Source organism: Lucilia cuprina, chromosome 3 (assembly GCF_022045245.1).
Source record: "Lucilia cuprina isolate Lc7/37 chromosome 3, ASM2204524v1, whole genome shotgun sequence".
NCBI classification, from domain to species: domain Eukaryota; kingdom Metazoa; phylum Arthropoda; class Insecta; order Diptera; family Calliphoridae; genus Lucilia; species Lucilia cuprina.
In genome coordinates, this window is record NC_060951.1 from 8,283,573 (window position 1) to 8,296,159 (window position 12,587).

At 31.9% G+C, this 12,587-nt stretch overlaps 3 protein-coding genes across 4 annotated transcripts; all 3 read right to left on the bottom strand.

Moving 5' to 3' along the window:
* Window positions 1–2,303: 2,303 nt before the first annotated feature.
* Window positions 2,304–9,881, bottom strand: LOC111681541 (cytochrome P450 4d1). Of its 2 annotated transcripts, none has more exons than XM_046946505.1 (4): window positions 9,313–9,881; window positions 3,433–3,502; window positions 2,821–3,371; window positions 2,304–2,766 (listed from the first exon to the last, which is right to left on the bottom strand). In XM_046946505.1, the coding sequence occupies exons 1-4, from the start codon at window positions 9,860–9,862 to the stop codon at window positions 2,417–2,419; spliced, it is 1,521 nt and encodes a 506-aa protein (XP_046802461.1). In that variant the 5' UTR covers window positions 9,863–9,881; the 3' UTR covers window positions 2,304–2,416. The 2 variants fall into 2 exon arrangements, with proteins under 2 accessions (XP_046802461.1, XP_023299145.2); XM_023443377.2 differs by lacking the exon at window positions 9,313–9,881 and adding an exon at window positions 6,355–6,989.
* On the bottom strand, window positions 3,439–4,381 carry LOC124418473 (cytochrome P450 4d1-like). Its single transcript, XM_046946507.1, has one exon. The coding sequence runs from the start codon at window positions 4,248–4,250 to the stop codon at window positions 3,660–3,662; it is 591 nt and encodes a 196-aa protein (XP_046802463.1). The 5' UTR covers window positions 4,251–4,381; the 3' UTR covers window positions 3,439–3,659.
* Window positions 9,882–11,545: 1,664 nt separating the features above from the next.
* Window positions 11,546–12,115, bottom strand: LOC111688084 (cytochrome P450 4d10-like). Its single transcript, XM_023450573.2, has one exon. It carries the CDS (start codon window positions 12,113–12,115, stop codon window positions 11,546–11,548), a length of 570 nt encoding a protein of 189 aa, XP_023306341.2.
* Between the last annotated feature and the right edge of the window lie 472 nt (window positions 12,116–12,587).

The following is a 12,587-nucleotide window of genomic DNA, read 5'->3' on the forward strand; positions in this document are numbered from 1 at the left end:
TACAAGGTCTTAATAAACATAAAATGGAAATTTTTATACGCAATTTGTTTGTAAACATTTGTAGATAAATGTTTTCAAAATGACAATTTTTCTTGAAAATTCCTTAGAACATTCTAAGGGTGTGTCATTAAACATTTTGTGTTTTTGGGCTATTCCAATTTATAGTTTTAAAATATTTTCATAATTTAAACAATAAAACAAGTAGTTTTAGCAAGAACATAAAAAGGGGCGTGGCACCAAATCAGATTTCATTAATTCCTTTTAAATCATTAAAAAGTTCCAAGTGATTTCCCGAGTTAAAGACCTTATTTATTTTAATCGCAGGATGTGCTAACTAGAACTGAACTGGGACTGAACTAGAAGTGAACTGAAACAGAACTGAACTAGAACTGAACTATAACTGAACTAGAACTAAACTACAATTGAACTAGAACTAAGCTTGAACAGAACTAGAAAAGAACTAAAACAGAACTAAACTAAAACTAGAAGAGAACTAGAATATAACTAGAACAGAACTAGAACATAACAGAAATAGAACGGAATTAGAACAGAACAAAACTAAAACCGAACTAGTACAGATCTAGAACATAACTACAACAGAACTAGAACTGAACTAGAACTGAACTAGAACAGAACTAGAACAGAATTACAACAGAACTAGAACAGAACTAGAGCAGAACAAGAACAGAACAAGAACAGAACAAGAACAGAACAAGAACAGAACAAGAACAGAACAAGAACAGAACAAGAACAGAACAAGAACAGAACAAGAACAGAACAAGAACAGAACAAGAACAGAACAGAACTAGAACAGAACTAGAACAGAACTAGAACACAACTAGAATACAACTAGAACACAACTAGAACACAACTAGAATAGAACTAAAACCGAACTAAAACTGAAAAGGAGTTGAATTAGAACTGATGTAGAACTAAACTAGAACTGAACTAAAACTGAAAAGAAGTTGAATTAGAACTGATGTACAACTAAACTATGACCGAAATAAACCTGAACTAAAGCTTAATTAGAATTGAACTAGAACTGAACTAGAACAGAACTAGAACAGAACTAGAACAGAACTAGAACAGAACTAGAACAGAACTAGAACAGAACTAGAACAGAACTAGAACAGAACTGGAACAGAACTAGAACTAGAACAGAACTAGAACAGAATTAGAACAGAACTAGAACAGAACTAGAACAGAACTAGAACAGAACTAGAACTAGAACAGAACTAGAACAAGAACTGAACTAGAACTAGATTAGAACTAGAACAGAACTAGAACAGAACCAGAACAGAACTAGAACAGAACTAGAAAAGAACTAGAACAGAACTAGAACAGAACTAGAACAGAACTAGAACAGAACTAGAACAGAACTAGAACAGAACTAGAACAGAACTAGAACAGAACTAGAACAGAACTAGAACAAAACTAGAACAGAACTAGAATAGAAATAGAACAGAACTAGAACTGAACTAGAGCTAGAACACAACTGAAATAGAATTGAACTAAAACTGAAAAGGTGTTGAATTAGAACTGATGTAGAACTAAACTAGAACTGAACTAAAACTGAAAAAAAAGTAAAATTAGAATAGATGTAGAACTAAACTATGACCGAACTAGATCTGAAATAATGCTAAACTAGAACTGAACTAGAACTAGAACTGAACTTGAACTGAACTAGAACTGAACTAGAATTGAACTAGAACTGAACTAGAACTGAACTAGAACTGAAAAAGAACTGAACTAGAACTTAACTAGAACTGAACTAGGACTGAACTAGGACTGAACTAGAACTGAACTAGAACTGAACTAGAACTGAACTAGAACAGAACTAGAACTGAACTAAAATTGAACTAGAACTGAACATGAACTGAAATAGAACTGAACTAGAACTGAACTAGAACTGAATTAAAACTGAACTAGAACTGAACTTGAACAGAACTAGAACTGAACTAAAACTGAACTAGAACTGAACTAGAATTGAACTTGAACTGAACTAGAATTAAACTTGAATTGAACTCGAACTGAACTGGTACCAAACTGGAACTGAAATAGAGCTAAACTAGAACTCAAATAGAACTGAGCTTGTACTAAATTGGAACTGAACAGAGTAAGGACGGAACTAGAACTAAACTAGAGCTGAAATCGAACTAAACTGAACTAGAATTGAAGTAGACGTGAAGTTCGAGTCACTCCCGAAGCATGACCGAGAAAGATTTAAACCTTAGTGATCGCATTCGAAACTTTCATTCGAAACTTTGCTGAGTTTAAGAGTTTAAAAAACACTTAAATATAAATAGTTTTAAGAATTTTAACATAATTAAAATTATTTTTGTTATAAACATAAATCTATATATATAAAAAATCGAACCACATTAACATACTTTTCAAACACACATTACGAATAAATCTAATAAACTCTGGGCTTAATTTTAAACATTAAAGGATCCTTGGGTCTTAATATCAATTCGGCAATTAACAATAATTCCTCATCCTTATTACCCGCATAGTCCAGCTCATAGTGACGCAAAACATTAGTCAAAACAGTCTTAACTTCCAACATGGCAAATTTTTGACCGATACAATTGCGTGGACCCGCCGAGAAAGGTATATACGCATAGGGGCTCATCTTGTCTGTGGTATAGTCTATGTCAAAACGTTCGGGTTTAAAGGTGTCGGGTTCGGGAAATAGTTCCTCTTGGCGACCCAAATGTAAAGGAGATATTCCTATATTAGTGCCGGCGGGAACAATTTTGCCATCTGTAAGGGGCGGGAGGTTTAAATAAGATTTCGAAATTTAAATGTTTTACTTACTTATCTCACACTCTTCGGTTACTTTTCTGCCCAACAAAGGCACAGAGGGAAACATTCTCAAGGTCTCCTTGATGCACAACTCCACATAGTGTAAATTATTAAGATCCTCATAGGTTACCGGTTTGCTTTTATCTGTACCGAATACCTGTATTATCTCCTCAAAACATTTCTGTTGACATTTCGGATTCATAGCCAAATTATAAAAACAAAAAGTAATCGCTGACGAAGTGGTATCATGACCCTCAAACATAAAAGTATCCACTTCCTCACGTATATCTAAATTACTTAAAGGTTTACCATCGATTTCAGACTGTAGCAAGATATCCAAAAAGGCCATTTTACGTTTTGTACCGATATCATCTTCATGCGGTTCTGTTACATTATCCTGGGCCTTTAAAAGTTCTTCACGTCGCTGGACGATAATCTTTTCGGTGAATCCATGTAATATAGCTAAAGCTTTCTTTTCTTCACGTGCCAATTTTGTAAATTGATAGGTTAAGTTGAAACGATATAATATGTCAAACATACGTTTGTGTAGGACAGTGGAAATGCTGTAAGAAAAGATGGTTATAATAAGAAATTTGTGTAAAATATTAATAATAGAAATCTTACGTTTTGACTGCTCTTACATATTCGGAATCGGCATTGGTTTGTGCATGCACTGAAACACCCATGGCGGATTCTGAAAGTAAAAAAGGGTTTTCAATTATTTCATTAATATGTATTTTATGTTAATTTTATAAAAAAGCAGTTAAAGGATCAAATTCCTGACGCTTTATAGGCGTCTAGTTCAAAACACTTATTTCTCGACAAAAACACAAACTTCCTGATAGACTTATCTATATACTCTTACCACAAATCGTATCCAACGTACACAAATTAACCCATTCATATAAATCCACTCCGTTAACGCTTTGCCTACGCCACTCTCGATCCATATTCGCTAAAAACACCCGTGATTCTCTTTCGAAAATCTCTATAAAATCATCAAGACTTTTAAAATGAAATGCTGGTGTTATAGCCTTTCTACGTTTATGCCATTTTTGGCCACGACTCACTAGCAAGCCCTCCCTAAGCCATGGTTCCAATGACAAATATTCATCGGCCTTGTCATTGAAACGCATACTGGCCAAAACAATTTCCACATCTTTGATGTCACTAAAAAACATATTAAGCTCCGGACCCAACCATATTTTCATAGTATTACCATATTTCTCGACAAATTCCGTAAATATGGCAATATTCCTATGAGGAGGTTGACCAATAAAATGATGGGCATGACCTATTATAGGCCACGTAGGCGGACTTGGTATATTACTTGTGATTTCGATTAAATATTTGTATTTATAAAAATATAGACCTAATCCCAAGCATAAAGGTAAAATAAGTAGAGAGCTTATAGCCAAACAAGCGTTAACAATTTCCAACATTATAAAAGCGTTAACGGGTTGACTTTACGCGAATAACTGTTGCTTCAAAATACTTTTTCTTTAATTTCGAATTTTTTGTTTTAATTTGGTAACTACATAGCGTATCTTATCATTAATTGATATTGTTCTAAATAAGTAAACAAAAATTTTTTGGACTGATATTGGCTAATCTCTCTAATCTCGAAACCCCCAGGTTAGTAAAAGGCTAATCTAAGTCTTTTGTTTTGTTTATTAAAATAATTTTATTAAATTTTGGAAACAAAAATATACATCGTCTAGTTTATAGTCTACAATATAGTTTAGACTACAGGCTTTAGTTCTGACTAAAGTCTAGACTATTGTCTATTTCATGGTCCAGACTATAGTATATTTTGTATTTCCCAATATAATACTTTCTATACTCCAGACACTGATCTATTCAATAGTGCAGTCTATAGTTTATATATTATATAACCCAGATTATAGACTTTTATAAAATCCACAGACTTTATGGACTGTAGTCTTTTCTATTGTCTAGTCTAGAGCCTGAACTATAGTCTAATCTAATGTGCTATAATCAAGACTACTTTCTACTCTAGTCTAGTCTAGTCTATACAATAGTTTATACTCTAGTCCATAGTCTAGCCTATATTGTAGTCTATAGTCCATAGTCTAGTCTATAGTCTAGTCTATAGTCTAGTGTATAGTCTAGTCTATAGTCTAGTCTATAGTCTAGTCTATAGTATAGTCTATAGTCTAGTCTATAGTCTAGTCTATAGTCTAGTCTATAGTCTAGTCTATAGTCTAGTCTATAGTGTAGTCTATAGTCTAGTCTAAAGTCTAGTCTATAGTCTAGTCTATAGTGTAGTCTATAGTGTAGTCTATTGTCTAGGCTATAGTGTAGTCTATAGTTTAGTCTATAGTCTAGTCTATAGTGTAGTCTATAGTCTAGTCTATAGTCTAGTCAATAGTCTAGTCTATAGTCTAGTCTACAGTCTAGTCTATAACCTAGTCTATAGTCCATTCAATAGTCTAGTCTATAGTGTAGTCTATAGTCTAGTCTATAGTCTAGTCTATAGTCTAATATATAGTCTAGTCTATAGTCTAGTCTATAGTCTACTCTATAGTCTAATCTATAGTCTAGTCTATAGTCTAGTCTATAGTCTAGTCTATAATGTGGTCTATAGTCTAGTCTATAGTCTAGTCTATAGTCTAGTCTATAGTCTAGTCTATAGTCTAGTCTATAGTCTAGTCTATACTCTAGTCTATAGTCTAGTCTATAGTCTAGTCTATAGTCTAGTCTATAGTCTATAGTCTAGTATATAATCTAGTCTATAGTCTTGTCTACAGTATTGTCTATAGTCATGTCTATAGTCTTGTGTAAAGTCCTGTCTATAGTCTAGTCAATAGTGTAGTCTATACTCCTGTCTATAATCTAATCTATAATATAGTCTGTAATCTAGTCTATAGTCTAGTTTCTAGTCTAGTCAATAGTATATTCTATAGTCTAGACTATAGTATAGTATATTCTATAGTCTAGACTATAGTATAGACTAGTCTATAGTCTAGGCTATAGTCTAGTCTATAATCCAGCCTATAGTCTATAGTTTATGCTCTATTCTAGTCTATAGTCCAGTCTATACTGTAGTCAATAGTTTGGTCTATAGTCTAGTCAGTATAGTCGATATATATGCTAGTCTAGTCTATAGTCTAGTATATTGTTTAGTCTATAGTCTTTTCTAAAGTTCAGTATATTCTGTAGTCCATATTACCCTATAATGCGTTCTATACTCCAGATTACACACATATTATATTGACCAGTTTATAACCCATTCTAAAGTCCTGTCTATTCTTAGATAAATATATAGTCATTTTTATAGCTGAATTTGTAGTATATTTTCTAGTCCAGACTATAGCCCATACAATAATCTATTTCGTGGACCAGGCTATAATATATTCAGACTATGGCCAATACTATGGTCTGTTCTTTACTGTAGTCTTTAGTATAGCACTTACTATTGTTCTATACTATAGTGTAGTCTATTATAGAAAGACCAGACATTATTCTATATAGTATAGATTACATCTAAATAAAATCATTTACACATCTAAATTATATATTTACCACATATAACATCCAAAGTACATAGACTTATAAACTCATAGAGATTTATCTCAGAAGTAGATCCATTTTTATGGAGTTTTCTTTCCAACTCCTTTATCATTACACGTGTTTCATTTTCAAAATTATCAATAAATTGTCGCAGAATTTGAAAATGAAATGCACCCGTTATCAATTTACGTCTCTGATGCCATTTACGTCCACGCGATATAAGTAGACCTTCCTTTAACCAGGGCTCTAAAACCTGATATTCGCTAGCTTTTTCATTATGTATTATGCCGCCCAATACAATTTCAATATCTTTTAAATCACTTGTTAGAAGATTCAATTCTGGTCCCAGCCAAATTTTCATACATTTTGTATCGCGTAAATTTTCTTCACCTAAACTCCAAATACGTTGCAACATCATGTGGGCGGGTACGCCAATAAAATGATAGGCATGACCTATGATAGGCCATGTAGGAGCACTAGGTATATTGCTGGTTATTTCAATGATACGTTTAAATTTGGTTATATATAAAATTAGACCATAAATAGCAGCGGAAAATAAAAATATAGCAATACTCGTTAAGAAATATGCTAGAAAACCGTATTGTAACTCGTCACCGTGGACCATTGTTCTTAAACTGAGGAACAATTAAAAGATCAGTTATATTTTATGTTAAATTTTATTCGAAATAATTGAAATGCATGCAATTCTACACTAAAATAAAAAAAGTGATAAGAAATTTTATACTTAATACACTTAGACCTCAATTAGCAACACCAACAACAACAACAATTGGAAATCTACACGCTATTGCAATTGAGAATAGACATTGAAGCCTAATTTAATAATCGCAAATGTTTGTAATTGTAATAGATTCATATTATTTTGTAATGTCATTTCGTAACTCGGGGGTTTGGTGTTTTTAGACAAACTGTCAATGTTAAGCAATTTAAATATTGTTTTTTTTAATAATTAATCTTTCATTTATAAGAACTTTAAACTTTCGTTTAATTTTCTGTAGATTATTTTTACATTTTATTCAAAAAGTGTCATTCACTTACTTATGAAACTGAGAGTTTTTTTATAATAAAATTTATTTTTTTATGGTTTTTTAATGGAATTTTACAAGGAAATTTTTGTGCTAAATTTATGGACCTAAGAAGACCAGCAGATAATTAAAAACCCAACTTTAGATAAGTTATTAAAAATTTTCTCAATTTCAAACAGAACTATCGGACGAAAATTTTTGGGGAATTTCTACATATTCTGTGCTATAGACTGTAGTGAGGACTACATAATCTATTTATCTATTTAGCTATCTATCTATCTATCTATCTAACTATCTATCTATCTATCTATCTATCTATCTATCTATCTATCTATCTATCTATCTATCTATCTATCTATCTATCTATCTATCTATAGAATAGACTATAGACTAGAATATAGCCTAGACTTTAGACTAGAATATATGCTAGACTAGACTATATACTAGACTGTAGACTAGACTATAGATTAGACTATAGACTACACTGTAGACTAGACTATAGACTACACTATAGACTAAACTATAGACCAGTCTATAGAGTAGACTATAGCCTAGAATATAGACTAGACTATAAACTAGACTGTAGATTAGGCTATAGACTAGACTATAGACTAGACTATAGAACAGATTATAGACTAGACTATAGACTAGATTATACACTTGACTTAAACCTAGACAATAGACTAGACTATAGACTGGATTATAGACTAGACTATAGAATAGACTGTAGACTAGACTATAGACTAGACTATAGAATAGACTGTAGAGTAGACTATAGACTAGACTGTAGACTAGACTATAGACTAGACTATAGAATAGACTGTAGACTAGACTATAGACTAGACTATAGACTAGACTATAAACTAGACTATAGACTAGACTATAAACTAGACTATAGACTAGACTATAAACTAGATTATAGACTAGACTATAGAATAGACTATAGACTAGACTATAGACTAGACTATAGACTAGATTATAGACTAGACTATAGACTAGACTATAGACTAGACTATAGACTATTAACTAGACTATGAACTAGACTATAGACTATTAACTAGACTATAAACTATTAACTAGACTATAGACTAGAATATTCAATAGTCTAAACTATATTCTGGACTACAGAGTAGAAAGTTGTCTTTACCATAGATAAGACTAAAGTCTAGACTAAAGAATTGACTGTACTGTAGAATGGACTATAGTCTCGACTGAAGAATACAGAATTCTACAGTCAAGACTATAGTCTGTACAATAAAATAGACTAAAGTTTGGATTATAGAATATACTATAGTTTGAACTATAGAATATACTAAAGTCTGAACTACAGAATAGAATAGTGTATAGACTATTGTCTTTGCAATAGATTAGAATATAGTCTGGTCTATATAATAGACTAAAGTCTAAACTATAGAATTCTATATTCGAAACTATAGTGTGTACTACAAAAGAGACTAAAGTTTGGATTATAGAATATACTATAATCTGAACTATACAGTAGAATAGTGTCTAGACTACTATAGGGACTATATATCAGGCTTTAGTTTGCACTATAGAATAGACTGTAGTCTAAACTAAAGAGAATATTCTTTAGTATATAGAATATATAATAGACTACAGAATGGACTATAAAATTGATTATACACCTATATAATAGACTATAAGGTAGATTATAGAATAGACTGTAGTCTGGACTAAAGAATAGACAAATGGTTGGTTATATAATAGACTGAAGAGCAGATTAGCGTCTGGACTGTTATAGGATAGACAATAGTATGGATTGGTTTATCAGATAGAATATATTCTAGTATATGGAATAGTAGATTATAAAACAGACAATAGTCTGGGCTATATAACTATTACATTTTCAACAAATTCAAATAAAATAGAAGTCGTCACCGAAAACCGGTTAGATCTAACTTACCACAGATAACGTCCAGCGTAACCAAATGTACCCAATGATCCATGCTGATAAGACCATTGTCCTTCTGAGATATTCTGTGTATATTTTTCACAAAAATTTTTGCATTACGATCAAATACCTCAATAAATTGTTCTAATATTTTAAAATGAAATGCAGGCGTTAAAATTCGACGACGTTTAAACCATTTAGTGGGTTTACTTATCAGCAAACCCTCACACAACCAATTCTTAAGAAAATCATACTCTTGCGATTTCACGAGCAAATTATTTGTACCCAAAACATATTCAACGTCTTGGGTATCTAACATGAATATGCTCAATTGTAGAAAAACCCAAAATGTAACAGTTTTGCCATAATTACACATTACATCAGTGACAACTTTGAAGACATCATGTGGTTGAGCACCCCAAAAGAGATTTAAATTGCCTAGTAGAGGCCAAGTTTTGGGTCCGTCAAAATTACGTGCTAAATATTTTACACGTAGTAATTTTTTTAATTTTATAAAGAAAACGAAAAAAATTAAAACCGAGATTGTTAAAATAAAATACATTAGTAAGTTTGTTGTTTGTTATACGGCGTGTAGAAGTCAACTGAATCAGCAAAACCCAGATTCTGGCTTTAAAAGCAGATTAATCAGTCTGAAACGACCCTATATTTAAAATTTAAATTGAGTGGATTTTTTAATGGGCAATCAAATGTCATTTAAAAATTAATTTAGTTAAGCTAGAAATAAATGTATTCCAATGTTAATATAAAGACCAGACCATATTAGAGAAAAGTCCAGACTTTAGACTAGACAATATAGCCTAGCCTATTGTTTACACTATAGACTAGACTATAGACAAGACTCTAGACTAGACTGTAGATTAGACTACAGACTAGACTATAGACTACTCTATAGGCTAGACTATAGACTAGGCTATAGACTAGACTATAGACTAGACTATAGACTAGACTATAGACTATACTGTAGACTAGACTATAGACTTGACTATAGACTTGACTATAGACTGGACTATAGACTATACTGTAGACTAGACTATAGACTATACTATAGACTAGACTATAGACTACACTATAGACAAGACTAAAGACTAGACTAAAGACTAGACTATAGACTAGACAATAGACTCGACTATAGACTAGGCTATAGACTAGACTATAGACTAGACTATAGACTAGACTATAGACTAGACTATAGACTAGACTATAGACTAGACTGTAGACTAGACTATAGACTAGACTGTAGACTAGACTATAGACTAGACTATAGAATAGACTATAGACTAGACTACACACTAGACTATAGACTAGACTATAGGCTAGACTTTAAACTTGACTATAGACTAGACTATAGACTATACTATAGACTAGACTATACACTAGACTATACTATAGACTAGACTATACACTAGACTATACTATAGACTAGACTATACACAAGACTATAGACTAGACAAGACTATACACTAGACTTTAGACTAGACATTAAACTTGACTATTGACTAGACTATACACTAGACTAAAGACTATAGACTAGACTATACACTAGACTAAAGACTATAGGCTAGACTATACACTAGACTAGACTATACACTAAACTAGACTAGACTAGGCTATAGACTAGACTTTGAACTTGACTATAGACTAGACTATAGACTAGACTATAAACTAGACTATAGACTAGACTATAGACTAGACTATACACTAGACTAAACACTAGACTATAGACTAGATTTTAGACTAGACTTAAAACTTGACTATTGACTTGACTATACACTAGACTATAGACTAGACCATAGACTGGACTTTAAACTTGACTATAGACTAGACCTTAAACTTGACTATAGACTAGACTATAGACTAAACTATAGACTAGACTATTGTCTAGTCTTACTTGTTAAACAAGTAAGAAATTATAGACAGACGAAGCCGATCAATAAGTAAAATGTGATTTAGTTTTCATAACAAAACATTTAAGTTGAATTGTACCTTGCCTCATATACATGGACGGACATAGTTAAATCGATTCATAAAATGATTCTGAGCCGATTGGGTATAATACCAATATTATTGTGAATTACAAACATAAGCACAAAACTAATTTACTCTGCCCACTAAAGTAGTGTAGGGTATAAAAAGTCGTCCCAAGTTTGGATATATACATAAAACAGTTCTCGCCCGTTAAGATAATTTTAATTAAGCTTAGATTTTTTATTAAAAAATGTATTTTCTACGCACCACAAATAATATCCAGAGTCACTAGATTCAGCCAATGATCCATATTCACAATATCGCCTTTGACCTCTGCCGATCGCTGTAGATTTTTCAGAAAAACTCTCGTATTACGATCAAAAATCTCAATGTATTGTTCCAAGATATTAAAATGAAAAGCACCAGTTAATATGCGTCTACGTTTAAACCATTTCGGTGGTCTACTTATAAGCAGACCTTCACACAACCAATTCCTTAGAAAATCATATTCCATCGATTTGACCAACAAAGTATTGGAACTTAAAACACATTCAGCATATTTAATGTCCATCATAAAAACACCAAAAATAAATGGACCAAACCAAAAGCCCACCGTTTTGCCACAATCATCGATAATATCACGTATAACATAGATAATGTGTTCCGGTTTAACGCCCACCAACATGTGGGCATTACCTAAAATTGGTATAGTTTTGGGTATGACAAATTGTTTAGACAATTGCCTAGTACGCGATAGGCGTTTAAAAAATGGCAATAATTGTGTGAGTAAAATATATAAAACTATTAAAATTAAACAATTTAAATACATTGCAGGTGTCTGAAGACGTTACGATGTTTAAGATCCGATTTGTAGATTGCAACTAAATTAATTGTAGAGAAAAAAACTAGAGATTTAACTGTGCTCAACAATAATTGAATTTATACTGTTGAGGTCAATAGAGTCCAGTGTCTTTAAAAACATGTGTCGCAGTCAGCAATGGGCAATTTAATTATTAATATAGTATTTATAATAATTAATTCTAATCATTATGAAATTAGAATTAGGGTGATAATAAATAACATCAAAGTCTGTTAATGATTCGAAAATTAGTTTGATTTGTCCATGTTGGTTGGATTATAGGGTAGAAGGGGGATCATTGCCATAGGGGCACACCTGTCAATGCGAATAACTTGAAAACCGAGTAATCGATTTTATCGCATTATCAAATTTTGTTTTCGTTTATCAATTATCTATCATGTCTGAAAATTTGAAACATTAACTTTACATAACTTTATCCTAA